Here is a 26,943-nt window from a genome sequence, read left to right on the forward strand (position 1 = left end):
TTTATTTAATAATTTATCTCATCTTAATATTTCTCCTATTAATTGTTACACTATTCTTAACTCAACTTCTCTCAATGTAATATCTATAGTTATTTCTTTCATTCATTCAGCTGGTTTTTTTATTTAACGATGTTTACTGTAATTTTGTTGATGTAAGATCAATTGTACTATTTTTATTATTATTATTATTATTTTTTTCTTTTCTCATTTTATTTAATTGTTAAGCTATAATAATACTTTGTATTGAAAGCTAATAAAAAAAAAAAAAAATAGATTTATATTTATTAAGTTATTCAAATAAACACTTATGTATATGACTTTAGGACTTTTAACACCGTGGTCAATTTTTGCTATGAGTCTACCTATAAATACAGATTTAGGATGGTCAATTTTATCAACTGGATTTTCTGTATCATTATGGTTAAATGTTGAACATGTTCATAAATGTCCAAATATCAAATATAACAATTCCCTAGAATCTCTCGGAAAAAGTATTTTATCTATTATAAAATATATAAGTCTATTGTTACTGAATAAAAATTAATAAAAGTTATTTTTTCAGTTCAAAGTCTTAATAAAGACTCTGCTAGCTTAGATGATTTAACCCATTTACTGTCTATTGGTTTTGATGCCATGTTACTGGAGTTCTGGGTAAATCCTAATTCTGATGGACTTATTGCAAGACTATCTAGACCTAATGAAACAAAATTTGATTTACTCTCTGAAGTCAATTTTAGTAATTGTATTAGTTTAAATGCATGGCATCATGTTGCTATCAATACTAATGGTATAAAAAAAGGGGAAAAATATATTGAGGTATATACTTTTGTTTTAAGCTTTTATTAGATTAATTTATATTAGATACTTTTAGATTTCAATTATAGTTGATGGTTTATGTGAAAATAAAGCAAAATTATCTTTTACCGGATTTTTTATTAAAAAACCAAGGCCATCCAACGTCCTCCTAGGGGACACTAGAAAAAATGCTCCTCCTATATCCATAGGCAATATTATGATGTTTAGATTACCTGTATTAACTAAAGAATGTGCTTGTACTTTAGCTGCTTTTGGGCCAGATTTGGAAAATTTAGCTGATTGTTCTAATAATTTGTTAAAACCTAATTTTAGCATGCTCTTTAAAGATACAGTTTACAATTTGAATTTATCATTAAATTCTGGTATGAATTGGAATCAAATATCAAGTCAATGCTATGAAACTATGAAACCTTTACAAGTAATAGATAATTTGGAAATAAATTTATTTTTTTTAATAATTTATTTTAAATAAATCATAAAATAAACTTTTATAGGATGTCATATTGTTAAGTTTTACTCCAAGAGATCCAAATACTGTTTGTTTATATTCACTTACATTGCCTCATCCTACAGGTATTTCATTTTTTTATATAATTAAAAAAAACTAAATTATAAAAATACTGTAATTTTAGGTGCTTTATTTCCTCCTTCACAACCGTTAATGTTTAAAATGGCATTATATGATTTACGAGCTTGCCAAAGTCCACCAATTGTAGTTTCCACAGTTGTTGTTAGCTCAATTAAAGTTCTTAAGCCACATGGATTTTTGACAGCGGTTAATAACTTAGGTGGAATACCATTATTATTGTTTTTGTTAGCTAGGGTAATATCTCAAAACCATTAACAATTAAATTAAATAACTGTTTGAATTTCAGTTAATTTAGTTTAAAAAATTTTAAATAATTATTTTAGGTTTTGGAACTTAATTCCTCCAGTGATGATGAACAAGAAAAAACATTAAAGATTTTATTACATTTCATTAATGTCAACTCAAAACTTTATTCTGAGTTTATTATGCTCGATGGATATAAGTTATTAACAAAAATTTTAACATCCTCAAGAATAAAACCAAATTGTACAATGTTAATGGTAAGTATTTTGTTTTTTAATATTACTCAACAATAAAATTAATAAGTATTTAAAACTTTTTCAGGCTTTATTGGAAGCAGGTTGTAATAAAAAAGGAGCATTTGTCCGTGTTAGTGATGAATGGATTGTTAATAGATTTTATGAAGGAGTTTTATTAAATACATCTTACATCAAAGATATTATTTTACCAAGCTGGAAGATATGGTCAAAAAAGAATAATCAGGCAATCAAATTTCTTTTCAAATTTTTTAAACATCTCTTGTCGTCTAATCATCCTCATAATAAATTTAATTTAAAGCAATTACAATCATCCGAGTTATTAGAGGCTATTTTATTGCAATTGAAGGTATCTTACTAATATTTTTAGCAATTTAAAATTAAAAATATTAATTTAAAACTATGAAATATTTAACTTAAAAATTTGTTTTTTAGCAATAAATTTACTCGGTTAATTTTAATATTTTGTTTAGTGTCAATTATTACTTGAAGATAGTAATGAAACATCTTTATCTAGTTGTGTTCAAAAGGATTTAGTAGATTTTGTTCAAAATTTTTTTGATTTAGACATGAATATAAATTATTTAACTATGATTTTGGATTTTTTAATTGCTGTACATCCAACTTCCAATTTATATTCACCACATTTAAAGTCGTCTGTTTATTTTATTCTCACTCCTCAATCAAAAACAATTTCTGAATCTAGTTACCAAATTTATACTCCATCAGGTATAAAAATAAACATTTCACAATACTTATAATAATTTTATATTAAATCAGTTATTAATAGAATTTTAACATTTTTAATTTTTTAGAATCATGTGAATCTAATATTAACAAATTACATTTGGAAGATTATTCTGAAACAGATTTTTGCAATTCTAATAACACTATGAAATTAAACAAAGAAATATTAAAACTTCAGGTAATTTTTCTTCTTTTATTTTCAAAGAGTATTATCATTTAAAATTAAAATCGTAGAATAATATAACTTTATTTTTAACCTTAAAACAAAATATTTTTTATTTTATTAAAGAATTTATCATAATATAATATTTTTTAAATATTTAGATAGAACAAGATTTAATAAAGAATAGCTACTCTAAAATAATTTTATCCAGAATGAGTGATGAAACTTCTGATAGTAGTGAACATGTCATTCCCGAAGAAACTGGTCAGGATTCAGGAATTGATGGTAGTGTGAAAGATGTTGGCATAGCACTTAATCCTAGTGAAAAAGAAGCATCATGTGATGCTGATGTTCTGGAAGCAGAGATTTATTTTGAATCTCAGGTAATTAACAAAAAAAATTATTAGTTGTTAGTTAAAGAGATTTTTATTATTATTATAATTTTATTAACTAGACAAAATCAAATGAAAACAATCAATTCAAATTAACTGACACAGATAGTAATTGCGAATTTATTGAAGGCTTGTTTTCTATTTTAAGAAATGTACTAATTAACATGCCAAGTTCTATTTCAGGAATAGTTTTAGAAAAAATTTTTAATTTAGAAAAATTTGTTATTTTACTCAATAATCCCTCTCCAAAAATTCGAATCATCATAATAAAAGTAAGTTTTTTTTTATATAATGTATTTTAAATACTAATAATTACATTTTAGATAGTCAATGTATTTTTACAACGCTGTAGTCCTACATATGCAAAAAAATTTTCAATTAAATTTAAAGGATTCTATCAAATGGCTAATGTGTTAGCATTACATCACTCCACTATTGAATTAGTTGATGCATGTGCTGCTTTATTCTCTGGTAGCTATTGGTTACCTTTAGATGAACAACTTCAATGGGATCAAGCTGTTGACATGTCATCATTTAATTTCGCAGCACTGCCATTACTGTTATCACTTTTACCAAAATCTGCTTTTAATATAACATTATGTACCAGCATTATAAATTTCTTTATTAAAGTTATAACAAAAGTAAGTGATTTAATGGTTAATAAATATTTTTTGCCCTTTATTGCATCTTCTCCATCTATTTTGAAATTTTTATTACTGATATAATACTTTGATTTATATGCATATTAATTTATATGTAACCTTATTGTTTAAGTAATATATTTCTTAATTTATAATTTAAAAAATTTTCCCTAATCAAATAAATTTGTGAACTGTTATTATAAGAAAAATTTTCAACATAATTATTGATATAACTATTCTGGATTTTAGGTTCCACAAGCATTGAATATTTTAATAGATTATGGTTTAATAGAATGTTTACTAAAAACATTGTCAGTTATTGCATGCATTTATCCATCATCACAAACTCATACTGATTTGAGTAAACATGAAATACTTATTGATGACATCAATTCACTCATAATAACTTTGATTACTTCTGCTATTCATAGTCCTGGAGTGCAAAATATTCAAGTTAGTATTTAAATAAAATTTTACTATAGTCTAAAATAATATTAAAGTTAAAATTAATTCAATTAAAATAAAATGTTTAGGTAACATATAAATAATTATTATTTTATTAATTAATAATACTGTTAAAAGAGGAAAAGGGATACTAAAAATGAGATGGAGGGTTGTAATTGAATGCTATATGAGGACAGTTGATGTGAGAGATCATGCCAAGTAGAAGTTCAGGATAAGGGTTTATTTAATCCCAACTACTTCGGTAACCCCAAGTAATTAGGAATAAGGCAAGGGAAAAGAAGATAAATTAATAATACTGTTGCATACCTGATTGAAAAAATTTTTCAATTTTTAAATAACTACTATAGAAAAACCATAAATATTAGAAAATAATTTAAGTTTCTCTTCAAAGGTAAACTTATCTTCTTTTCAGGAATTATATTTATATACAATTTACTAAATTCAGTAGACATAGATAATTATATCTTATTTAAAAAAAAAGTTGTTATTTATGAAGAGCCTTTAAATATTTTATACTAATTAGCTCCATATAAATTGAAAATTTGAGTCATTGTAATTTAGTTTAGAGTAACATTGTTGTTTTTGTAACATTTTTTATTTGGTTTTAAAATAAACAATAGTAATTTATTAATTTAATTACATACTCTTATACAAATGTGTTAAACATATAAATTATACTTATTTTTAAAATAATTAAATAAAAATATTCTAGTTGTTAAAAAAATTAAAATATTATTGATATTTAGATTTTAAATGATGCTGTTTATCAATGTCGGTATTTACAAAATGCAGAATTACAAACTTCGACTGAAGGGTATAAATCTAATTTGATTTTGAGAGAAACTCAGCGTTTTATTCTAGAATCAGGAATGGATACTATTCAAGAACTAATACAAACACAACCACCCCCTGCGCCTGCTTTATCACGTTTAAAAAAAAATATAAGCTCAGGTAAATTCTTATTTGTTTAGTATGTTATTTTATTTAAATATCCTTGAACATCTGTAGTATTATCATTGAATCAGTCAAAAGATACTAATGAATATACTTCAATATCAACTAGTGAATCTAGTTTATTTAGTGTAGCTTCAAGTTTTTATCGTCAAAAAATTTTATCTCGTGCAGAGTTAATTGAAAGGTACAAAAATATTATCAATCGGTCAGTTGAGTTTATTTTTGCTCCAAGTAAGTAATTACATATTAATATTATATAATATAATTTACATATTTTAAACATTTTATTTACTTACTTATTTTAGATGTTGATTGTAGTGATGAAACAACACCTGAAGTTCCATTTGCGTGTCATTTATTAAATACATTCATGTATAATCTTAGTAGTATAATTACAAGTTCAAGAGAACAGAGACAAACACCGTGGTTATCTATTTATAGTGCTGCTCGAGATATAATAAGGTAATTTTTAGAATAGAAAATTTATTTTATTAACTCTTATTCTTAGACAAACAGTTTCTGTAGATGCACAATTTAAAAAAAATTGGTTTTGATATATCATTTTATAAAAAAAATTGTAATTACTCACAGAATGTAATTAAACAAATTTTCATGGCATTTTTTTATTAATTTGTGAATTGAATTATTTTTACAAAATTTTAAAATATATTTATTTATATTTTTCTACTTCTGTTAAAATTAGCCATTCAAAACTCAAGATAAAAAAAATTTGAAAAAAATAGTAAAATATAATACATTTTTTTAGCTTCGATGTGAAGCTGAAAAGGTATTAATTTTACCATGATGTTTTTTTTTTTGTGTTTGTTGCCACTTTTTCTCAACTCTCACTTGACCAATTTTGATAAACAATCTCTCAAAGATCACAAATCATATCTAGTTGGAAGACATTAACCTTAAAAATTAAAAAATTTCTCTCGTTCTTCGTAAATGGGAGAAATTTAAAAAAAAAAATACAATTTTTAAAATCGGTAAATTTTGTCATTATTTTTCAATTTTTTTTCTTAAAACAACCATAACTTTTTCAAAAATTAACAAATCATCTTAATTTTTTTTCATATTGAAACCTTAGATATTTCGTTTTCATTTTATATTATTTTTTTGAAAAAGTTTAAAAAGTTTTTTTAAAATAGGCTATTTATTAGCTTCCATGCAAAGCTGAGAAGGTATTAATTTTACTAAGATGTGTTTTTTTTTTTTTTTTTTTGTGTTAATTTTAAAAATCCTATTTCTTTCAATGATACGTCAAAAGATCACAAATCGTATCTAATCGAAGACATTACCCTCAAAAATTGAAAAAAAATCCCTCGTTCCCCGTAAATGGGTGAAACCTCCAAAAAAATTACAAATTTAAAAAACGCTAATATCGAAATTTTTTCAATTTTTTTTACTTAAAATTGCCATAACTTTAAAAATAACCGAATCAACATAATTCTTTTTTTTATAGATGCATGATATCTTTACCTATCATTTGGTATATTTTCTTTTTATATCTGACCCTTTACCTGCCCACAGGGGAGAATTCAAAATGACAACTTTTTCAAAAAAATTAATTTTTTTAACTTGACTTTTGAAAATGTTCCGGAAAGTCTGACACTTTTATATATATCTTAAATTAAAGCTAATGTAATATACTTTATCATGGAAAAAAAAAATTTCGGACTTTATTTTATCTTCACGGTGAAAATGGCTACCAAATGCTATTTTTGTGTGAAAATTTTCGATTTTATATTTTATATTATATTTAACTTTATAATGCTATAACTTATTGAAAAGTGTATGGATCAACATAATTTTTTTTTGAGAAATAATATTTTTTAATATTCCCTTTTTCATTTGACATACTTTATCTTAATCAGGATATTAATCCACTAATTTTTTAAAATTAAACACTATCTAAAGATTTGCATCAAAGCGTTTTTTTTGATAGTGATTTTAATCACTGTCACATATCATTATACTTAATCCAACTATGCCGCGACCCCCCTGTGCTGGGTTTTTTTTTATTTGTTCTATTACAATTATTATAAAAAATAATTCTAGTTTTAATTAAAATAACCATTTTTTTTTTCAATATTTTAGAATTCAAGGTGCTAATTTATTAGTGTGGCTTTTAAGTCCTCAACAAATAAACAGGATTCGGATATTTGCTGTAGAGTCTTTAACAAAAGAACTAAGAACAAGAGAATTTTTCAAAAATGTTATTTACATAAATCCACAGGTGAACATTTTTTAAAAATGATAAATTATACCAATTATAGAATATCAAAATTAGTTTAAATGACTATTGGTTTTTTAATGTATAATATAGTTTTTTTTTATAGCTTAATATATTAAAATAAAGTTGATTGATTTTTTTAAACAATTATGTTATTAATATATAATAATTCATTAAATTTTAGTGAACAGTATTATTATTATATAAAATGTTATACATCTAAATCTAAAATGGATAGCAAGACTAAGAATTGACTGTTAGTAATAGAAAAGTATTTGAAATATTAGAAAAAGAAAGTAGTCTAAAATTCAAATACATAACACTATAAAAATTATTACAATATTATTAGTTTTAGCTATTAAAAAGGTAGAAAAGAACCCCCATGCGCTCAAACCTATAGGTCCATTGTGCTTACTTCATACCAAATTTAAGTATTTCAATTTCTTTACCTAAATGTTTCCACCAAAGCATTGTTACTATTGTTTAGTATACCAATGTTAAGTTTAGTTAATTGAAAAATAATATTGATAATATTTTTATTTGATGACGTAGTTTTATGTCCATTCCTTATACTGTATAATAGTGACAACTTTAATTTTTCAAATGGCAACACATAATTAAATAGCTTATTTATTAGACAATGATCTAATTATTAAAATAACTGATGTAGTTATCAACCAGTCATTTTTAGACTAGATTTCAGGTATTTCAGTACTTGGGCACTTCTATTTATATAACTAGACGTTAAAAGTCTCAAACCTCTTCTCACCTGTAAAAACGTTAATAATTTTTGAAATTGGATTGAATCATTATCTAATAAATAAGCTATACATATGGTTCATGATAAATAAATCAATCTGTATATAAATTGTCCTGATTTAAAATGACCTGCCTGTTTAAATTAAGTTTTGATTTGTAGGTCTTTTAAATTTTTTTTAGGAAATCATTTGTCCATGTTTTCAGATCTTTATATGGCTACTGTATCATATTCACATATAATTTGAAATGAGTCCTACTCTTCTATTCTATACATTCTGCCCAATGTTGATTCTATAATTCCATTGTGTAAAGATGTTTAAGTAGGTGACTATGTTCTGTCAGTAGTCTAGTCAGAGTATTTATTTTATATTTAGTTATTAAGATTCCATTGTAGTAAAACGGGATTTTTAATAAACATATTTGATTATCTGAATACCATAAGTTAACTACATGTTTTCATGTTAATCTCTACATCAGTTTTCATTTAGTCATTTATGGGGTTACTCTATGAGTTCTGGTCCAACATAGGTGTTTTTTACACCTTTCTTTAAAGCCTGTGTCATTACACACTACTATGTCCTGGTACCTTATACTAGTGTAACTTTATTTAACCTTCATTGTGATTTTAATGTCCAGATATCTAAGTTGTGGAGTTCTAGTTCTATAGCATGAAATGAACATTTACCTTAGTGCAAAGGAGGTAGTCCGACTAGTGTCTCCAATACTATCATTGTGGTTCTTATTGTTCCAGTAATGGCTATAGCAACCATTCTTGGAATGTGTTTAGGTTCTTTCTTGGTTTTAATGAGTATTGTTCTAGTCCATCAGACCAAGGTTCTATACAAAACTATATTTAATCACTGAATTAATTGCATAATATTGAATTAAAGTCACAGATTTTCCTAAGAGTTCTGCTGCATGATTACAATGTAGCCATAGCTTTTTTAACTCTTACCTCAATATGTAATTTTCATCTTAGCTTTCTGTCTAGAATAATACCTAAATAATTCACTTCTGTCATATTAAGATAATTTCTTATCCAATCAGGTTAAGTGTACCAAGATTTCAAGCCTATTCTTTTCCTGGTGAATATAACTACCTATGAGATAGTGTTCAGCCTTTGCTGTGCAAGTCTTTAATTGTGTTCCAGAAATTTACCCACTATTACTATAAATAAGTGATCCGTATAAGCGTGTGTAGATCAATACTTATTTATTTCTCCAATAAGTAAGTTTAGAACTAGACACTATTGCAAGGGGATAAGACCTTTCCTTGAGGGCATCCTTGTTTAACAATCTTTATTACTTTAGTTATATTTAGCTGTACGAAGTTATAATGTTCTTTGAGCATGGTTTCTGTCCACTTAATAATAAGGGGTTCTATTCTATGCTGTATTTGATTCGCACATAGTATCAAAGGGTGTATTAGCAAAAGTCTCTTCAATGTATAGAAGTATAACTACTTCATAAATTTTATCCTCTACTGTTTTTTCTCACTTTGGTGGTTAAATTATATAGGGCTGTATCAATAGTTTACCCTGTTCGGCAATTGTACTGATTCTTAAGTATATATGTAGAAGGCTCTCTTTAAGATGACCTTTTTTGCTTTACCTATCAATAAATTTTTCTATAGTCTTAAAAAGTACTGTAAGACTTATTAAATTGTGTATTTTCTGTAGGATTTTGCTTCTTAATTAATGCGAATTAATATTTAGAATGGTTTATATATATATAAATATCACACTGACCTTACCAGTTAAATACATACTGTAGGCTAAGCATGCTATAAATATATTTCAAAGATGGGGGATGATTAGAAGTAGTCTTTGTAGAAATACAAGAAATATTTCGTATTGGCCTGCAGTTTTAAAACTTCCAAAAGCATTTATTACTCATCTTATACCACTTTGGCTTATTACTTACCTAGTTAGATACCATTTGGCATGGGTCTCTATGCTACAATACCTGATCATTATTAAGTATTGTAACAACATGTTGTACTACCATTTTCAAAACTTAAGTTTCTAATACAAATCCATTTATATTTATTGGTGCTATTAATAATAAAATTAAATATTTATACATGTACATTTTTTTCTCCTACAGAATATTTGAAGTTTAAATTAAATGGTTGCCAATATCAAATTAATATCATATTAATAGAGATTTATAAAAAAAAAATATATATGACACAACAAACTTTTTATTTTAGTTACATATATTTTCCTTTATTGATTATTTTGAATCAAAATAATGGTATTTGTGTTTTAACATATGAAAAATATATATAAATATTAATAGTATACAAAATATTTCTACTTTTGTAGTTTGTATTAATAGTTTGTAAATATAATTTTTTTATTTTTTAGACTGAACAAAGATTTTTTATGTATTTATCTTCATTAATGAATGCTGATTTGTCAATACCACTTACTGAAGAAGAAATGTACAAATGTGAAATATTGAAAGAATGTCTTTTTGACATGGAATTGCTAACTAGTGAAAATAATTCATTAGGCTATGAGAATGAGTGGACTACTCAAATAAATACTGTTTTAAAGACAATGAATATAGAGTTGAATGAAGTATATGCTAGTCAAAATAATAATATTATTAAGTATATTAATTGAGTTTAAATTTTTATTTCGAAATATAAGTTTATTTTTTATATATTATTTATTTACACTAGAAGTGTTTGTAAATGGGATAATATAGTAAAGTCTGTTTGTGATTCTGCATCTTCATTGACTACTTGTATATCTGAGGAACAAAATATACAACGAAAGCAATTATTAGAAAAAACAAAAGAAAACTTCAGAAATACTATTCAAGCCACATTGCGTTGGAAATCTATTATTAATCAAATGTCACATGAAAAAGCACCCTGGTATTTCCCAGAGTCTTATCCAACGTAAAAATTATACCTCGTAAATAATATTTAAATGAAAAACGTACAGAAATTTTACACATTTTTTGTTGTGACTAATTTAGATCATGGGAACTTAATCCTATAGAAGGTCCTAATAGAATACGTAATAGGCTTCAAAGGTGTAACCTTAAAATTGCAAAGAAGTTCATTAAATCAGAATATGCTAAGAAAATTGGTAAGTAAATTACTATTATTCAATGTCTTGTAAAGTTGTCAACAAATCATATTTTAACTATATTTGTAAATAAATTATTTATAAACAAAATTTAGGTAAAAGTACTTTAAAAATTGTTTAGACAGCATTTCAACTCACTTAATTTATTGAAAAAATAAAATCTAATATTTATTATTACTACGCTTCTGAATAATAGTAATAAGTTAGTAGCATCATTATGGTTCTTCTTATAAAAAGAGATTTAAACAACTTGAAAAAACACAATGAATAAGTAGCAATTTTACTTACTTCAGAAATAACAATTAAATTATTTAACATAACATAATAATTACAATAAATACTAATAAATAAAGAAAAATCTATTGGTTCAAGTATTATAGAGTATATCTGCTTAGATAAATGTATTTTTTCAATAGAATTTATATAATGCAATTTTATAGATGCTTAGATTAATTTATTTATATAAACATTTAACAATTAATTAGTATTGTAAAATTTTATTTCCATTTATTTCAGTGGACAAAGAAGGTCCTTTAGATTATTTATTATCTGATGATTTAGAAGTACCAATCTCTTCTGCAGTCGTTGAGAGTTTATTATCAAAAGAAAAAATATCATACATGTGCACTGCTAAATTAATTTTACTATGGGAAAAAATCAAATGTGAAATACTTATTAGTGAAAATTCAATTTATATTGTTCCTATGGCTAATTCACAAAATGTAAGTATAAGTAAATTAATTATTAGATAAACTTATATTGTTATTGCCTTAATAATAGACAATTCAAGATGAATACTCGCATGTTTTAAAATTTGATGAAGTAAAGGAAATACATAATCGTCGATATTCATTAAAAGAAAAGGCAATAGAAATATTTCTTGTAAATGGAAAAACATTTCTTATTGCTTTTCATTCTCAACAAGTAATTCAATTCTTTTAATCAATATAATTCTTAAGAATAGATTGTTGTTATTGTAATTGTGTTTTAGGAAAGAGATGATTTTAGTAATTATTTATTAAATTTCTCTTTACCAAATCGAATTACTAGTGAAATACTTAGTGAAACGGTTAACTTATGGAGATCGCGACAAATAACAAATTTAGAATATTTGGCAATCCTTAATAAAATGGCTGCTCGTTCCTACAATGATTTGATGCAATATCCAGTCATGCCATTTGTTTTAGCAAGTTACAGTGGTAAAGAATTAGACTTAAATCAGATATCAACATATAGGTATTATTCCAAAAATAAAAATACTAGTAATATATGTAGATATTTTTATAATTATTATATACATTTCATAGAGAGTTAAGACGTCCTATGGCTATCCAAAACAAAAAAAAAGAAGCTCATTACATTCAGCATTACAATGTAATACAACTTTTAAAAATTCTTTATAATTTTATATTCTATTATTTTAATAATATCTTATAGTATTTAAAAGAAGAAGTACAGCGTTTTGGAACTGATCCTCATCATTATAGTTCTCATTATAGTAATTCAGGAACAGTACTACATTTTTTAATTAGAGTCCCTCCTTATACTCAAATGTTCATCAAATATCAAGTAATAATAAAGTTACAAAACTCTTAATTGAAAGTTAAACATTTAAAAATAATTTTTTCAACTAGGATAATAACTTTGATGTACCTGATCGTTCTTTTCATTCAATGGAAATTACTTGGCGCTTATCTTCTGATGAATCAACAACAGATTTAAAAGAACTTATACCTGAGTTTTACTATCTTCCAGAAATGTTCATTAATTTTGAACAATTAAACTTTGGAGCTAAACAATCTGGTGAAATTGTTGATGATGTATTGTTACCTGCTTGGGCTCAAAATAATCCTAGATTATTTGTACTTATTCATAGGTATATAAAAAATAAATCACATTTAAAAAAATCTAAATTTTGTTATAAAATTGTTTTAGACAACTTTTGGAATCTGAAATTGTTAGTGAAAATTTACCACATTGGATAGATTTAATATTTGGTTATAAACAAACTGGTAAAGCTGCAATTGACGCAATAAATGTGTTTCATCCTGCCACTTATTATGGGTCTCATATAGAAGAAACAAAAGATCCGTTAGCGAGATCTGCATTTAAAACAATGGTAAACACCTATGGTCAGACACCAAGGCAGTTATTTCGCTCACCTCATCCTATGACAATTGATGATTATTCTCCTAAAAATTTAATGAAACATACTTCTTGTCCAAATGTTATATCAGGTTAATAAGGAATTTAAAACTTAAGATCCTAAAGTTAATTTTATCTTAAAATTATTGACTTTATAATACAGGTGTAAAAAATTTGAAATGGGGTAATTATGTTGGATCACCTGAAGAATATACCCCCATTAATATTTGGAAAAGTAAATATGAAACAAGAGTCTGTGATTTTGTACCATTACTTACTAATGATGTATTTGGCCTTTCTAATAACTCTGCATTAATTTTGACGTATTCAAAGGTAATAATATTTTAATAATAATATACTGAAGGGCAATAATCTCTTTGAAAATTATGCGAAATAAATATTTAGTAATCATTTGTATATCATACAATGTGATTTTTAAGAATACCTATTTAAAAAACCTCTCCCCATTTTTGTTAAATAATGATTTTTTTTATAAAAATATACAAATTAAAATTTAATTTATTTTTATAAAATCGAATTCATTGTAAGAAAAAATTATTTCAAGGGTAGATTAAATTTTAGGAATAACTTTAAAAGTTTTAATGAGAACCTATTATTAGTTTTTTACTATTAAATAAAGAATGGTTTAAATAAAATTTTGACTGGTCAATAACTCGTTTTGTAATAATAGTATTTAAAGAATTAGAAAAATTGAAGAGCTGGATTTGCGATGCTCTATTTTTACTATGACCCACAGATATGAATTATTCAAAGTTTCATACCCCTCAAAATTTTACTTAGATAATTTTTCATTTGTTTGTAAAAAAAATAGTATTAGGTTCTCATTTTAATTTAATTTTCAAAAGTTACCCCAAAGATCTACTCTTACAATCAGCTTAACATTCACTATGGTTTATAAAATAAATAAATTTTAATTTGTATTTTTTATAAAAAAAATCATACTGTATATTAACTTTTTTAATTTCTCTTAAATAATATTAATTAATAATTATTATTATCAAGCTTGTTAAAAAACATTTACAAATTTTTAAAAATTGATTTTTAAAAAGTTTTTTGTTTTAAACAATGTATCACTGTTTTAAATGTATAAAGCTTGTTTTATCTAACATTTTATTTTTAACTCACCAAAAAATATAATTATTATAATATATTTATAAATTATTCTTTTTAAACACAAAAAAAAAGCAGCAACCCAACCCAAAACTTAGTATTCTACAAGAAAAACACAACATGATTAACATAACAATAGAAGGTAAAAATTTGTCCAAATAGACCATTTCAAGTACTTAGGCAGCACTATAACAGACAATTAGAAATCAACTAAGGAATATAATTGTAAAAATTGGCTAATCTTATTTATACAAGATGATTTACTTATCATAAACTACTTAATTAATCAAAAAATAATATAAATAATTTGTTTATTTGATTCTTTCAGTTCAACGTTTCTCTCAATTTTTCAATCATAAAGTTTCATTTATCCTCTTAGGAAGTTATTGACATATTTATATCTAGGTGAAAGGAAGAGTGTGGCCAAGAAATGTTTAGTTATAAAAATAGCAGCAGTACCCACTCTTTAACTATAATGAATAACTTAAATTGTTAATAACTTCCAAAATACTGGTCCAAAAGTTGTTATCGATCAGTCTTTACCTAATTAGATCATAATCTATTAAGTATGCTAGTTAATTAGTGTTGCCATTTGAGAAATTAAAGTTGACACCCTTATAAGGTTTAAGGGATGAACATCATTAATCTTTATGATTGAAAAATTGAACTAAAATAAACAAATTATTTATATTATTTTCTGATTAATTAAGTAGTTCATGATGTGAATTACTCTGTATATAAGAATGGTTTAGCTGAGTTGGTTACATGGCAATGCCTAATGTGCATTGTTTTCAGTTTGTAACTCTGTCATCAGTAGCTTTGTTTACTGAACAAGAAAACAGTTCAGTAATTAGAGTTGCCACCTTTCTCTCCAGCAACAGAATTACGGCTGATCCTGGAGTAGTCATGGTTAAGAAAATCCTTTAGGGTGGTTGCTATGGCTTTTAATAAGTTGTAAAAGCATGGAAAAAAATAGCTCAAGTATTGTTTACTTTAAATTGATTTTTCAGGAAAAATCATTAACATTATTAAATGAAGGAGTTACAATAATGGGAGTTGCAATACTATCTTGGAGTCATGCTGATGGTTTAGTACGTATTAAGCAACGTAAAGAAGCACCATATAAACCAGCATTAAAATTTTTCTCTGGTGAAATAGTTAGTAAAATTGCCACTGCACCACACTGTCCATTTATTTGGATTGGCTTTGAATCTGGACTTATTCATGTTTATAAGTATGTATAACAAATAATTACTTAAAATTTTAATTTTATAGTTTTCTAGAGGAAAACATTGTATAATACTCTTAATTTAATACTTTAACATTATATTAACTATTTATTTATAGTTTTAAAAAACTAAATAGTAGCTCAATAGAACACCTTAAGAAACTAATAACATAATAACCCTATCTTTTTTTGTTAGTAATTGATATTGAAAATATTTTGCAGATTTTATTTTGATGTTGCTGCTGGAAATGTTATGATATTTAGTGAACCTTATGTTTTAGTTGGTCATCGTAGTAAAATAACATGTATTTCTGTTAATCCATCATTTAGCATAGCAGTAAGTTGTGGACAGGATGGATCGGCAATTATTTGGGATCTTAATAGTGTAACATATGTACGATCTTTACAACCTATGAGCTCTCCAGTTAGTATTATACTATTGCATTTATTAAAATAGATATTTGTGTTTTACTATTTTTTTTTATAAATTTTCGAAAAAGGAAAATTAATATAAAATATTGGAAATTTTATTAAAGTGATTCTTTTATATTATAAGATTTTATCTTACTGAAATTTGATGTGATGGTTAAAAAATATAAGCAATATCCTTATGAGTTTAATGACACTTTTTTTATTCATTCTGGTTCTGGTATAAAATTTAAATTTAATTATGAATATTATTAAAAATTAATTTACATGAATTTTTTTCTTAGTTCAGATTACAAGTAACAATCTTTTTTTTTTTTTAATTTTTTTAATTAAATAAAGTAATAATCATTGATTTATATTTTGGTTATATATATAACGTAAAAATGATAAGCCAAAATAAATTATGACATGTATATTCCTAACCTATAAGGAGGATAGTGTGGCCCAGTCGGTAATGTGGCAGTGCTTGACACCCAATGTCTTGGGTTCAAAACACGATCTTCAAAGCTTCATTTTCCGAGAGAGAGATCAGTTTGGTAATTGGAGTCGTCATCCCTTTCCCGGTGATGAACTTATCACCCATCCCAGAGTATCAATAGTTAAGAAAACTCCTCTTTTAGGGGAGGCTACTATAACCCTTAATAAGTTCTTAAAGCGTTAAAATAAATGTATCTATTTCTCGAGCCCTACAAATTTAATTTAAAATTAGACTTATATTAATACTTGATTTTTATGGCTGTTTTTACTCCAGATTAATTTAGTGGCAATCAGTGAAACTCTAGGAGATATTGTAACAATTTCATATAACTTAGCTGAAGAAAAATCTACTATGACACTTCATACTATTAATGCCTCTTTTGTTGGAAGTATGAAGAGTGATAAAAAAATTACTTCTGTTTGTTTTTCTAATGCACCTGAAGGTGTTTCTGTGAATGTAATAGCTACTGGATATGAGGATGGAAGTGTAAAGTAATTATTATTTATGAACACTTATTACTATTTTGTTTTAATTTTTATACTAGATGACATGTTAGATTATATGAAGTACAATATTATTAAATTGTATACTTTAAATTACTTAAATATATGTAAAATATATGCATTCAAATTTTATATATTATTTTATTCCAGATTATGGAGTACATGGGATCTAACTTATGTAAGCGAAATACCAATTAATAATTTTAATGGTGCAGTTCTTGCGTGAGTTAATTATAGTCTTTAAAATGATTTATGTTCTATTGATAAATTTTTAATTATTTAGCATAATATATTCAAGAGATTCACAACATTTATACATATCAACAGAAGACGACACAGTAACTATTTGGGAATCATCTGGTTCCAAAAGAATTAGTAAAACCCCAAAATTTTTAAATCTCAGTATGTTGTGAAAAAATAATTTGTGTACATTATAATAAAATCATAGTATTATGCCAAGACTGGTAAACAATAAATAGTATATAATGTATAAAAATTTCGATGTTTCAAGGAATTAGCCAAATTTTTGGATTGTTTATCTATTATATTAAATCTTTTTTTTATATATTAATATTTATTATAAATGATTATATAATTTTATTTATCATTAATTTGTTTTAATTTAATGAACATGTGTAATTCAAAACATAGAAAAAAAAATATATATATATTAATAGTAAAATAATTTGAAGTAAATATTTATGTAACATGTAACAAAGTAGATAGGATATTATAGAATTGGTCTTTTTTATAATATCTATAAATTTCTGCATAAATAATGTATATAATTTTTTAAAATTTGTTTTAATTATAAATAAGTATTTTATAAAATAATTTATATTTATTTTACTTAATTTTAAACTACTACATAGATATAAAATTGATAGTCATGTTTATAATTATTTGTCTAAAAAAATTTATATGACATGTTAACATTTTCCATATTAATTTAAAAATATTTATGATATAATATAAATTTAATGATATAATTGTACAAGGTAAAATAATTAATTATAAAGTTAAGTTTATTGTTATTTCATTTTATGGTCTCAGTTTTCTGATCAGATTGAAATTAATTGATTTATTTATTTATGTGTGTTAAAATTCAATTTTTTAAGTTCCTAATTGTTATTAAAATGTATATATATATATATATATATAAATATATATTATTATTATTATTATTATTATTTGTTAATATTCAATTGCTATTTCATTTATATTATATTTAGTATTCATTTTATTTAACATATCAATGAAAAAATACGATTTTAAATTAATTTTTATGAATAAAAATATAAGATAAATTTTTTTTTTGACATTTGTTAAACATTTTTTATTCTATTACATTATAACTAGAATTATCAATATACAGTATAATTGATGAAGATATGACACTCAATAAATACTTATTCTAAAGTTATTATTTTTTTTATATATAAAAGGGGAATCTGACCATTTTGAAGTTACAAAAACTTTTCTTTTAATAGAAACAAATATACTTTTAACATAGTCTAAGAATCATATTTTGTATGAGACATTTTAGAAACAGGAGAAAACCAATAGTTAAATGCTTGAGGCCACGATATTATACGCCTTTTATGTAACAGTGAAATATCTTGAAGTTTTGCCCATTCGGTGGAATCTACAATTGTTTGTAATATTTTTTATTCTTTTGAGATATTGGAGATGGATTTATAAATCACAATTAAAAAAACTATACTTATGAAATTTATCTTCATTTTCTAATAAAAAGATTACAGTGCCTTTAAAAATGTTAGAAGTAGTTAATAATTATTTGTAAAAGTATATACTAAAAAAATTAAAATAGATAATAAAAAAATTATTGATAGTAACTTTTAAAAAAATATTTTCTGAACATAAAATAAAAAAAAAACAGCACAGTGGGGTGGCGGCACAGTGAGGTCGTGGCATAGTTGGGTCCAGTATAGATGATATCTGACAGTGATTAAAATCACTATCATAAAAAACGCTTCGATGCAAATCTATAGATAGTGTTTAATTAAAAAAAAAATTTTTGTTAAAATAGCATATTTTTGAATACGGTAGACATTTTCGCATAGAAGATAGATCGTTGGGACGAATTTTTTTTTTCATTTAATAATACATAAAATAAGCTTTAATTTGATATATGTTTAAAGGACGCAGTATTTCCGGAACATTTTCAAAAATTAAGTTGAAAAAGTTAGTTTTTGTAAAAAAGTTGCTATTTTAAATCCCCTTTGTGAGCAGAATAAGTGTAAGATTTTCAAAAAAAAAAATGATATCAAACGAAAGGAAATTACCTAAGGTTTCAATACAAAAAAATATTATTTTTATTTAATCATTTTTGAAAAAGTTATGGCAGTTTTAAGTACAAAACACATCCCGATAAAAGGTAATTTTTATCGCAAACATTACATTTTTTTTTAATTTTCGACAGCAATTTGGACATAGTAGATAAGGTGTCGGGACAAATTTTTTTTTTCATTTTATAGTACATAATATAAGATTTAATTTGTTATATGTTTAAAGGACGCAGTATTTCAGGAACATTTTCAAAANCTTTAATTTGATATATGTTTAAAGGACGCAGTATTTCCGGAACATTTTCAAAAATTAAGTTGAAAAAGTTAGTTTTTGTAAAAAAGTTGCTATTTTAAATCCCCCCAATGAGCAGGTTAAGTGTTGTATTTTCAAAAAAATGATATCAAATGAAAGGGAAATATCTAAGGTTTTAGTATAAAAAAAATTTATGTTTATTTGTTTATTTTTGAAAAAGTTATGGAAGTTTTAAGAAAAAAAAGTGAGAAAAATGACAAAATTTACCGATCTTTAAATTTGTAATTTTTTTGGATATTTCCCCCATTTGCGGGCAACGAGGGAATTTTTTTCAATGTTTAAGGGTAATGTCTCCAACTAGATACGATTTGTGATCTTTTGACGTATTTTTGAAAGAAATCGGTCCAGTGAGAACTGAGAAAAAGTGGCAACAGACATAAAAAAAAAAAAACACACCATAGTAAAATTAATACCTTCTCCGCTTCGCATCGAAGCTAAAATATGTAAATAGTTATTTGTTTAAAAAGTCAATAAAATTGAAATACGACTATTTCAAATTTTATTTTGTCTCTAGTTTAAAAAAACGTTAGTGTAATAAAATGCATATAAAATAAAATTTAAACATAAATCTTCAATCAACATCAATAGTGCCAATAGCAATCAATTAACAATCAAAGTATGCGAATAGTACCTTGAAAGTTTCGTACATTATTCTGTCTACAACCAACAATGTCTTACCCAGAAAATTTGAAACCTGTAATTGCCAGCTAAGTAACAATATTATTAATGTGCTAATACTAATCAAAAAAATAAAATGTTAAAACAAAATCATTATAAGAGGTCTTAAAGTATTCATCTTATGAACTGGCAAAAGAAAATTTTTGAAAATGTTCCGGAAATACTGCGTCCTTTAAACATATATCAAATTAAAGCTTATATTATGTACTATAAAATGAAAAAAAAAATTTGTCCCGACGACCTATCTTCTATGCGCAAATGGCTACCGTATTCAAAAATATGCTATTTTTCTATTAAAATTCTAGGTTTTGTATTTTATTTTATTTTAAAATATCTTATTAGGAGAATACATGGTGAAAATAGCTACCGTATTTAAAAATATGCTATTATTGTGTTAAAATTCTTGGTTTTGTATTTTATTTTATTATAAGGGGATTACACTGATTTTCATAAATATTATATCAATCTAAATGACATAGTATAAATAATTAATCATATTTAAATTTTTTTATTTCTTTGAAGTCGAGAAAAATAACTTTAAAATTTGAACTAGCTAAATTTCCATTTTTATTAAGTGACAAATGAGACGTACGGTTTTTGAGACGGTAACACTTGGGTCTTTCACAACTGGGTCACTGAATTTTTTTTTAATTCTTTTTGAGTTAAAAAAAAATTGTTAACTGATTTGATTTTTATCTCATTTAGATTCAATAACTTCAATAAATATGAAGGATTCCATTACTGTAGTCTCCTCTTGTGAGAAGAAGTTGATATTAATATTATTTTACTGTGGTTTTTTTTTTGTAGCTATCATTTATTTTCTCAGCTCTCATTTGACCTATTTTTTTGACGAATTTTTTTTTTTAATTAAATCTATCTAGAGATTTGTATCGAAGCGTTTTTTATGATAGTGATTTTAATCACTGTCAGATATGTATACTGGACCCAACTATGCCACGACCCCAATGTGCCGGGTTTTTTTTATTGTTGTTGTGTATTGAGTAGTGATAAGTTTTACGATTGTAATATAGCAGTAGTACCGGTTTACACCCGGCCCAGATAACATCTAACAAATGCGCGAGTGCCCAATAAAAATGTAATTTTCATCAATTAAGTTTTTTCGTAAAAGTAATTACGGTGTTGATTATTTCCTTAAATAAACCCGCAAAACATTGGTCCTTCATCCGGATTGAATGAAAAAAAAATTTACTCATGTTGGGTAGTGCGTTTATCTAGTAAATGCCAACCTCGTGGCAAAGTAAGGTCTTGACTTCCCCCTCCCCGCCACCCCACAAAGCCCAAGAAACTAAATAACATAATATCAAAATTTTATTTTTAAAATTCACCAACTTATCACTTAATTAAAACACAATATTATTAAGTTATTATACACATATTATTATACACTGATTATTTACAAAATACTTCAATTTTTAAATTAACTACAACACAAAATCCAATTTTCTATTTTTTTGAATACTAAGTTCATTTATGACTTCATCTGGTGAAACTTCTATTGTCCGGTAAATTGCCAATAAAGCCAGCCCATTAAGTCTAGTCTAATAATAAAAAAATAAACTATTATTTTAATACTAATTTATAATTGTATTCCAATAATAAATAGAAAATATATTTACTTCTGTCATACTATTCCTAAGATAGGACTTAATCCTTTTTAGGCTGGAAAAGCATCGCTCAGGAATAGCGGTGGACACAGGCAATGTACAAAATATTTTAAGAAGCGCATGAATATTAGGTATATTACTTTGTCGCATAGATCTAAAGCATGTAAACTAGATTTGAAAACAATTTTTTCTGTAACTATCTTAGCTCTCCACATCGTCAATTCTGCAATACTAGAGTTATGATCAATTGTGGAGGAATAAAACTCTGTAAGCTTTAGAAAAGTATTTCTATCCTCTTTTTAGATGTAATACTTGTGAATTTAAAAATACAATTAAATCCTAAAAAAATTAATTATACATAATAGGAACACAATTTCAAATACTAAAAACGTGAATAAATACACAATAATATATACCTTACATACAATGATTTTGAAACACCTGAAAAATAATTAAGCACATTTTTAAATGATATTTCACCCACTATTGGTATAACTGCGAGAATAATAATAACCTTTTTAGCTTTTTTCCAATTGTTAAATTCTATTTGTACAAGCTGCCCAAGTGGCCGATTTAAAGCTCCACCAGATTTTGAAAAAATAGCACAAAATTTACAAAATGCTCCATTTTTTATTTCAGAATACACAAGCCATGAAAATTCATCAAGCCATTTCGACTGAAATTTCAGCCCTCTTTTTTTATTTTTATCTAACAAAGGATAGTCATATGTTTTAGGGGGTACCCAAACATTTTTAAACGCCTGTAAATAGTTGATTCGTTCAAAATGATGAATCAGCTTTACCCATACAAAAGTGTATATTTTTGTTGTGGGATGATTTTGTAGTTGTGTATTTAAAAATTATATAATTTAGGTGCATAAAAGCAAGTGTCTCAGTAATTTAATAATGCGTTTATAAGTAATTTTTATTGTTAATAAAACTTATACCTTATGTCTAGTAACTTACTGATAATTTTTCCTCGTCATTTAAACTACGATTGATAAATAAAGCAATATCATTATTTCGTGGAAGCAGAATATTAGTATCACTTATACAATTGGTTTCAATCTTTAAAAAATAAATTTAACATATTTTGATGTATGAAAGTATGAATGCAAAGTACTACAACAAAGCTCTAAGCTGTGAGCGATACAACTAATATTTGTACAATAAATTATACAACTACAAAGTTGTATCACTTCAAAAATATAATAAATAATAAACTTACATTATCATCCTTATTGTTTTCATTCACATTAGTTTCAAATGTTTCAATGTGCGGTAATGCATGCGGAGTGACAAAAACTTTATTTGCGTTACCAGTAGAAATAGAATTAATTTCTGGTGGTGAATTTGAAACTTTCCTTTTGAAAAAATTTAAAATGGATTCTTTATTACTTTTCCCCGTTGAACTAGTATCCATGTTTTACAATCAAACAAATCACATTTACATTAAAACTCACTTAACCCAACAGTAAATTTGAACAACATAACTGTTATTAAAACGCGTTTATCGTTTACGTTGCTTCTCAGCACGCTTCACAACTCGTGATCATCAGTGTTACCAAAATTATTTAATATTTAATAAAACAATAGAGGCCTAACTCATAACTGATATCATTTTTATAAAAAAAAAAAAATTCACTTTTTTTTTTCAATATTGATTTTAACATTCATTTTCATAATTTCGTTCATTCAATAATCAAAAAAATTATTTTAAAAAACCTCCCGGGGGGGGATATGACCCCCATCCCCCCCTAAATACGCCACTTATTCTCAGTGTGAGAGAGACAATTAAAAAGATAGCTGGTTTAAATCTCTGTAAAATTTGTTTACGAGTGCATGCAGGCGAACGATGTACACAACGGCGGTGTCCTAAATGTTCGCAATCGCATAATAGTTTATTACATATTCCATGCACCCAAAGAAAAACCTCAATCAAAATTGAAAGAGAAATTTTATCAAGGGTTTATGATAATGTTTTATTAATACGAACAAAATAACTATTCTTATAAATAATTATTGTTCAAGACAAGAAAAAAAAATATCATATTGATAAATATATCATTGATTCAATAGTAATGATATATTTATCAAATTGAACAATGAATTTATTATATAGATCGAGGTTTTTCTCTGGGTGCGGGAATATGTAAAAAACTTAAAGTTTCCTAAAAAATTTTAATATTTTAATAAAAAAAACACATTTTATTAATATTGATTTTTACTTGAATATGGTGGGGTGTTAGTTTAAAAAACTACCGACTACCAGTGTTCACTAACATTTTTTGCAAAAAATAAAATGGTCACTTAGGATAGAAAATTTGCCGACTGACTAATATGTCCGTAGGGTTGGACATCTCATAAGTAAGAAAGACCACAGTACTATAATCCTCAGTACGCCACTACTGTCGGCTAAATGTGTCGGATTCATGGTCCGAATCATGGACAAAAGGGATGAAGGCTATATGATCAGCATAAAAATTTATTTAAATTTCCACTTTTATTAATATTGCATAAAAATTAATTTAGGCCAGTGTTTTTGTTAGTAAATATAAAATTATTAATAGTCATATTTTATTAAATTATAGCACGAAAATATTATTTTAAAAAAGATCAAGTAAATTAGTTGACTTTGGAAAGTAAAAAACAATTATTTAAAAATACTATCTCTTAAAGATGATTAAAACATAAGATGTTCTCGTCAAAATATTTTCTTAAATTTATCAATAACTTAAAATTTAGAATTAAGTGATGTTGTGTAAAACTGATAATGGGTCAAATTTTGTAAGGAATTTGCTGAATTTAATGATACTTTAGAGGCTGAACATAAAGTTATGGAATTTGTATCAATTTTTGATAATCTGGAAAATTTAGATTAGAAATATGATAATGATGAGATTAAAAGTATTTCTTTACCTATACATAGAATATATGCAAGTTATTTTTTTAATTTAATTGCAACCTCAAATATCGAAACATTTGTTAAAAGCCTAAATTAATCAAGTTTTATAATCTTATATAAATCAACTCATTTTAATTCACAAAATATTTTAGTTTAGCCAATTTTGAACTTATTACAAAATTTATAAAATTAAAAATTGGGTATTAAAAAAATGACCGAACAGCTTTTATTTTAAAACATGACTCATATTTCAATTTTCTTCAAAATTAACCTATGGAATTGAAGATGAGTATTATAGAAATATGATCTACCAATAAATATTAAAATTCTTTACTGCCCTAAAATCTTAATTTCTCAACTAACTATATATAAATGTATAAGTAGAATTTTTATTAAGATTTCATCAAAGAGTTTGGTTGGGTTACCTATAAAATTTTTGTGATATAATGTTAACTATAAATTACTAATTGTAATAATATAGTATTAGGTTTTCTTTATCTTGAATAAATAAACAAAACTGATATATTATATTGAATATAAAATATTAATCGAATTTCATCATCAGACTCATCATAATTATTGTCGTTAGCTCCATTTACAGGTTTTGAACTATGTCTCATTCCAATAACGGATCGAAATGCTGTCATCATGAGAATTATTATGTTTATAAGTTATAGTATTACTGACACGGTACCGTGTTTCCCTCAGCCGCACATCACGTTATCAACCTAAATGAAAGTGTATCGGGATCTGAATCATAAGTGCACGGTGGCCTAGTGATAAGGTTTGTCTATACGACGTCTTGGGTCGCGGGTTCTAATCCCGTACCGTGCCTCTTTTTTTCACATGATTTCCGGTACACTTTCTATAACCGGCCGTCAATCCCCGGCGGCCGTGTTATTACTTATTACTTAATAAGTAATTACATAGGTTAAAAACAAACAATTAAATATAAAAATCGAATATAACATTAATTTTTAAAATCATCTAAATTTGTAATTTAGATTTCAAAAATGGTAATTGTAAATAAAAAACTTGTAAAACTCTGAATTCATTTAAAGATTAATATCAGTAGTATTTAAAAGTATGGTAATTAAAATTTTTGTAATTAAACTGTTTAATACCCATTTAATTAAATCAATTGTTTATTATCGTGATATGAAACGGCGTGTCAGCTATGCAATTTAGCTACATGAAAGTCTTAATTTCAATAATTTGTCAATTATTTCTTATTAACTGTAAATTTTTTTTATACTCAATGCATAAACACTAGAAGACTTTTAAATAAAACTGGCAAAATTATATTTTACATATACTAAATCATAATTAATACTAAACCATTTTAGTCAGAATTAATGGAATTTTGTAATCCTAAAATAATTTTATCAAATCTTGACATTTTTCCTTCTTTAGTTAAGGAAGACCTAATAGGAATGCATCTATTATTAACATTTCTACAAATTCAGTTCAATACAAGATTTTAATGAAAAGTATAATTTGTCTGTCAGAGTAGGACAACAAAAACTATTGTTCTTTTTTAACTTTGATCCAAACTTGTAAATAATTTCAATATAGTTAAAACTTTAGTATCGTATAAAAAATTGATTTTTTTTTCTAATGGTAAAATCAAATGTAATCATTTTTCTTAAAGTACAATGAAATATATCAGTTCTACTATGACAAAATTTCATACTTAAGTAGCAAAGTAAAAAAATCAAAATGCAGCTAATGATGGCATGATTAAATTTTAATAAAATTCAAAACTAAATCCCAATCAGAGTCTTTTTTTTTATAGGAATTGTTTACTATTCCTAAATTTATTATGAATTAATTAAAAA

At 25.0% G+C, this 26,943-nt stretch overlaps 2 protein-coding genes across 4 annotated transcripts in view; one reads left to right on the forward strand and one right to left on the reverse strand.

Annotated features, from left to right (window-relative positions):
- LOC126905168 (lysosomal-trafficking regulator) overlaps positions 1 to 17,995 on the forward strand; it is a 29,523-nt gene extending 11,528 nt beyond the window's left edge. For 2 of the 3 annotated variants that reach the window (XM_050684631.1, XM_050684634.1), the window contains 33 exons: positions 324 to 491; positions 563 to 816; positions 872 to 1,234; positions 1,311 to 1,389; positions 1,449 to 1,639; positions 1,729 to 1,905; positions 1,970 to 2,251; positions 2,376 to 2,631; positions 2,718 to 2,827; positions 2,974 to 3,195; positions 3,267 to 3,476; positions 3,528 to 3,845; positions 4,095 to 4,298; positions 5,057 to 5,261; positions 5,319 to 5,495; positions 5,570 to 5,726; positions 7,365 to 7,503; positions 10,628 to 10,875; positions 10,948 to 11,169; positions 11,250 to 11,362; positions 11,879 to 12,084; positions 12,143 to 12,286; positions 12,354 to 12,598; positions 12,670 to 12,736; positions 12,800 to 12,931; positions 12,997 to 13,238; positions 13,298 to 13,599; positions 13,671 to 13,840; positions 15,649 to 15,872; positions 16,089 to 16,290; positions 17,047 to 17,264; positions 17,427 to 17,498; positions 17,560 to 17,995. In XM_050684631.1, coding sequence (XP_050540588.1) covers positions 324 to 491; positions 563 to 816; positions 872 to 1,234; positions 1,311 to 1,389; positions 1,449 to 1,639; positions 1,729 to 1,905; positions 1,970 to 2,251; positions 2,376 to 2,631; positions 2,718 to 2,827; positions 2,974 to 3,195; positions 3,267 to 3,476; positions 3,528 to 3,845; positions 4,095 to 4,298; positions 5,057 to 5,261; positions 5,319 to 5,495; positions 5,570 to 5,726; positions 7,365 to 7,503; positions 10,628 to 10,875; positions 10,948 to 11,169; positions 11,250 to 11,362; positions 11,879 to 12,084; positions 12,143 to 12,286; positions 12,354 to 12,598; positions 12,670 to 12,736; positions 12,800 to 12,931; positions 12,997 to 13,238; positions 13,298 to 13,599; positions 13,671 to 13,840; positions 15,649 to 15,872; positions 16,089 to 16,290; positions 17,047 to 17,264; positions 17,427 to 17,498; positions 17,560 to 17,689 — 6,449 coding nt within the window. In that variant the 3' untranslated portion in view covers positions 17,690 to 17,995. The remainder of the gene's footprint in view (positions 1 to 323; positions 492 to 562; positions 817 to 871; positions 1,235 to 1,310; positions 1,390 to 1,448; positions 1,640 to 1,728; positions 1,906 to 1,969; positions 2,252 to 2,375; positions 2,632 to 2,717; positions 2,828 to 2,973; positions 3,196 to 3,266; positions 3,477 to 3,527; positions 3,846 to 4,094; positions 4,299 to 5,056; positions 5,262 to 5,318; positions 5,496 to 5,569; positions 5,727 to 7,364; positions 7,504 to 10,627; positions 10,876 to 10,947; positions 11,170 to 11,249; positions 11,363 to 11,878; positions 12,085 to 12,142; positions 12,287 to 12,353; positions 12,599 to 12,669; positions 12,737 to 12,799; positions 12,932 to 12,996; positions 13,239 to 13,297; positions 13,600 to 13,670; positions 13,841 to 15,648; positions 15,873 to 16,088; positions 16,291 to 17,046; positions 17,265 to 17,426; positions 17,499 to 17,559) is intronic. The other variant, XM_050684632.1, reaches the window with a different exon arrangement.
- A 4,023-nt stretch (positions 17,996 to 22,018) lies between these two features.
- LOC126903924 (uncharacterized) lies at positions 22,019 to 23,951 on the reverse strand. The gene is made up of 3 exons (XM_050682499.1): positions 23,429 to 23,951; positions 23,167 to 23,268; positions 22,019 to 22,135 (listed from the first exon to the last, which is right to left on the reverse strand). Exons 1-3 carry the CDS (start codon positions 23,621 to 23,623, stop codon positions 22,019 to 22,021), a joined length of 414 nt encoding a protein of 137 aa, XP_050538456.1. The 5' UTR covers positions 23,624 to 23,951.
- Positions 23,952 to 26,943: the final 2,992 nt, after the last annotated feature.

This window comes from Daktulosphaira vitifoliae, unplaced genomic scaffold (genome assembly GCF_025091365.1).
Source record: "Daktulosphaira vitifoliae isolate Bord-2020 unplaced genomic scaffold, ASM2509136v1 Scaffold_4, whole genome shotgun sequence".
In the NCBI taxonomy this organism is placed as follows: Eukaryota; Metazoa; Arthropoda; class Insecta; order Hemiptera; family Phylloxeridae; genus Daktulosphaira; species Daktulosphaira vitifoliae.

Bases quoted from the DNA above. Each gene is read 5' to 3' on its own strand.
- LOC126903924 (XM_050682499.1), bottom strand. From the start codon at position 23,623: ATGGATACTAGTTCAACGGGGAAAAGTAATAAAGAATCCATTTTAAAT. The intron at 23,269-23,428 runs GTAAGTTTATTA...TATTTTTTAAAG, and splicing joins AAAACAATAAGGATGATAAT to ATTGAAACCAATTGTATAAG. The intron at 22,136-23,166 runs GTAAGTTACTAG...TTTTATTATTAG, and splicing joins ATGACGAGGAAAAATTATCA to ACTAGACTTAATGGGCTGGC.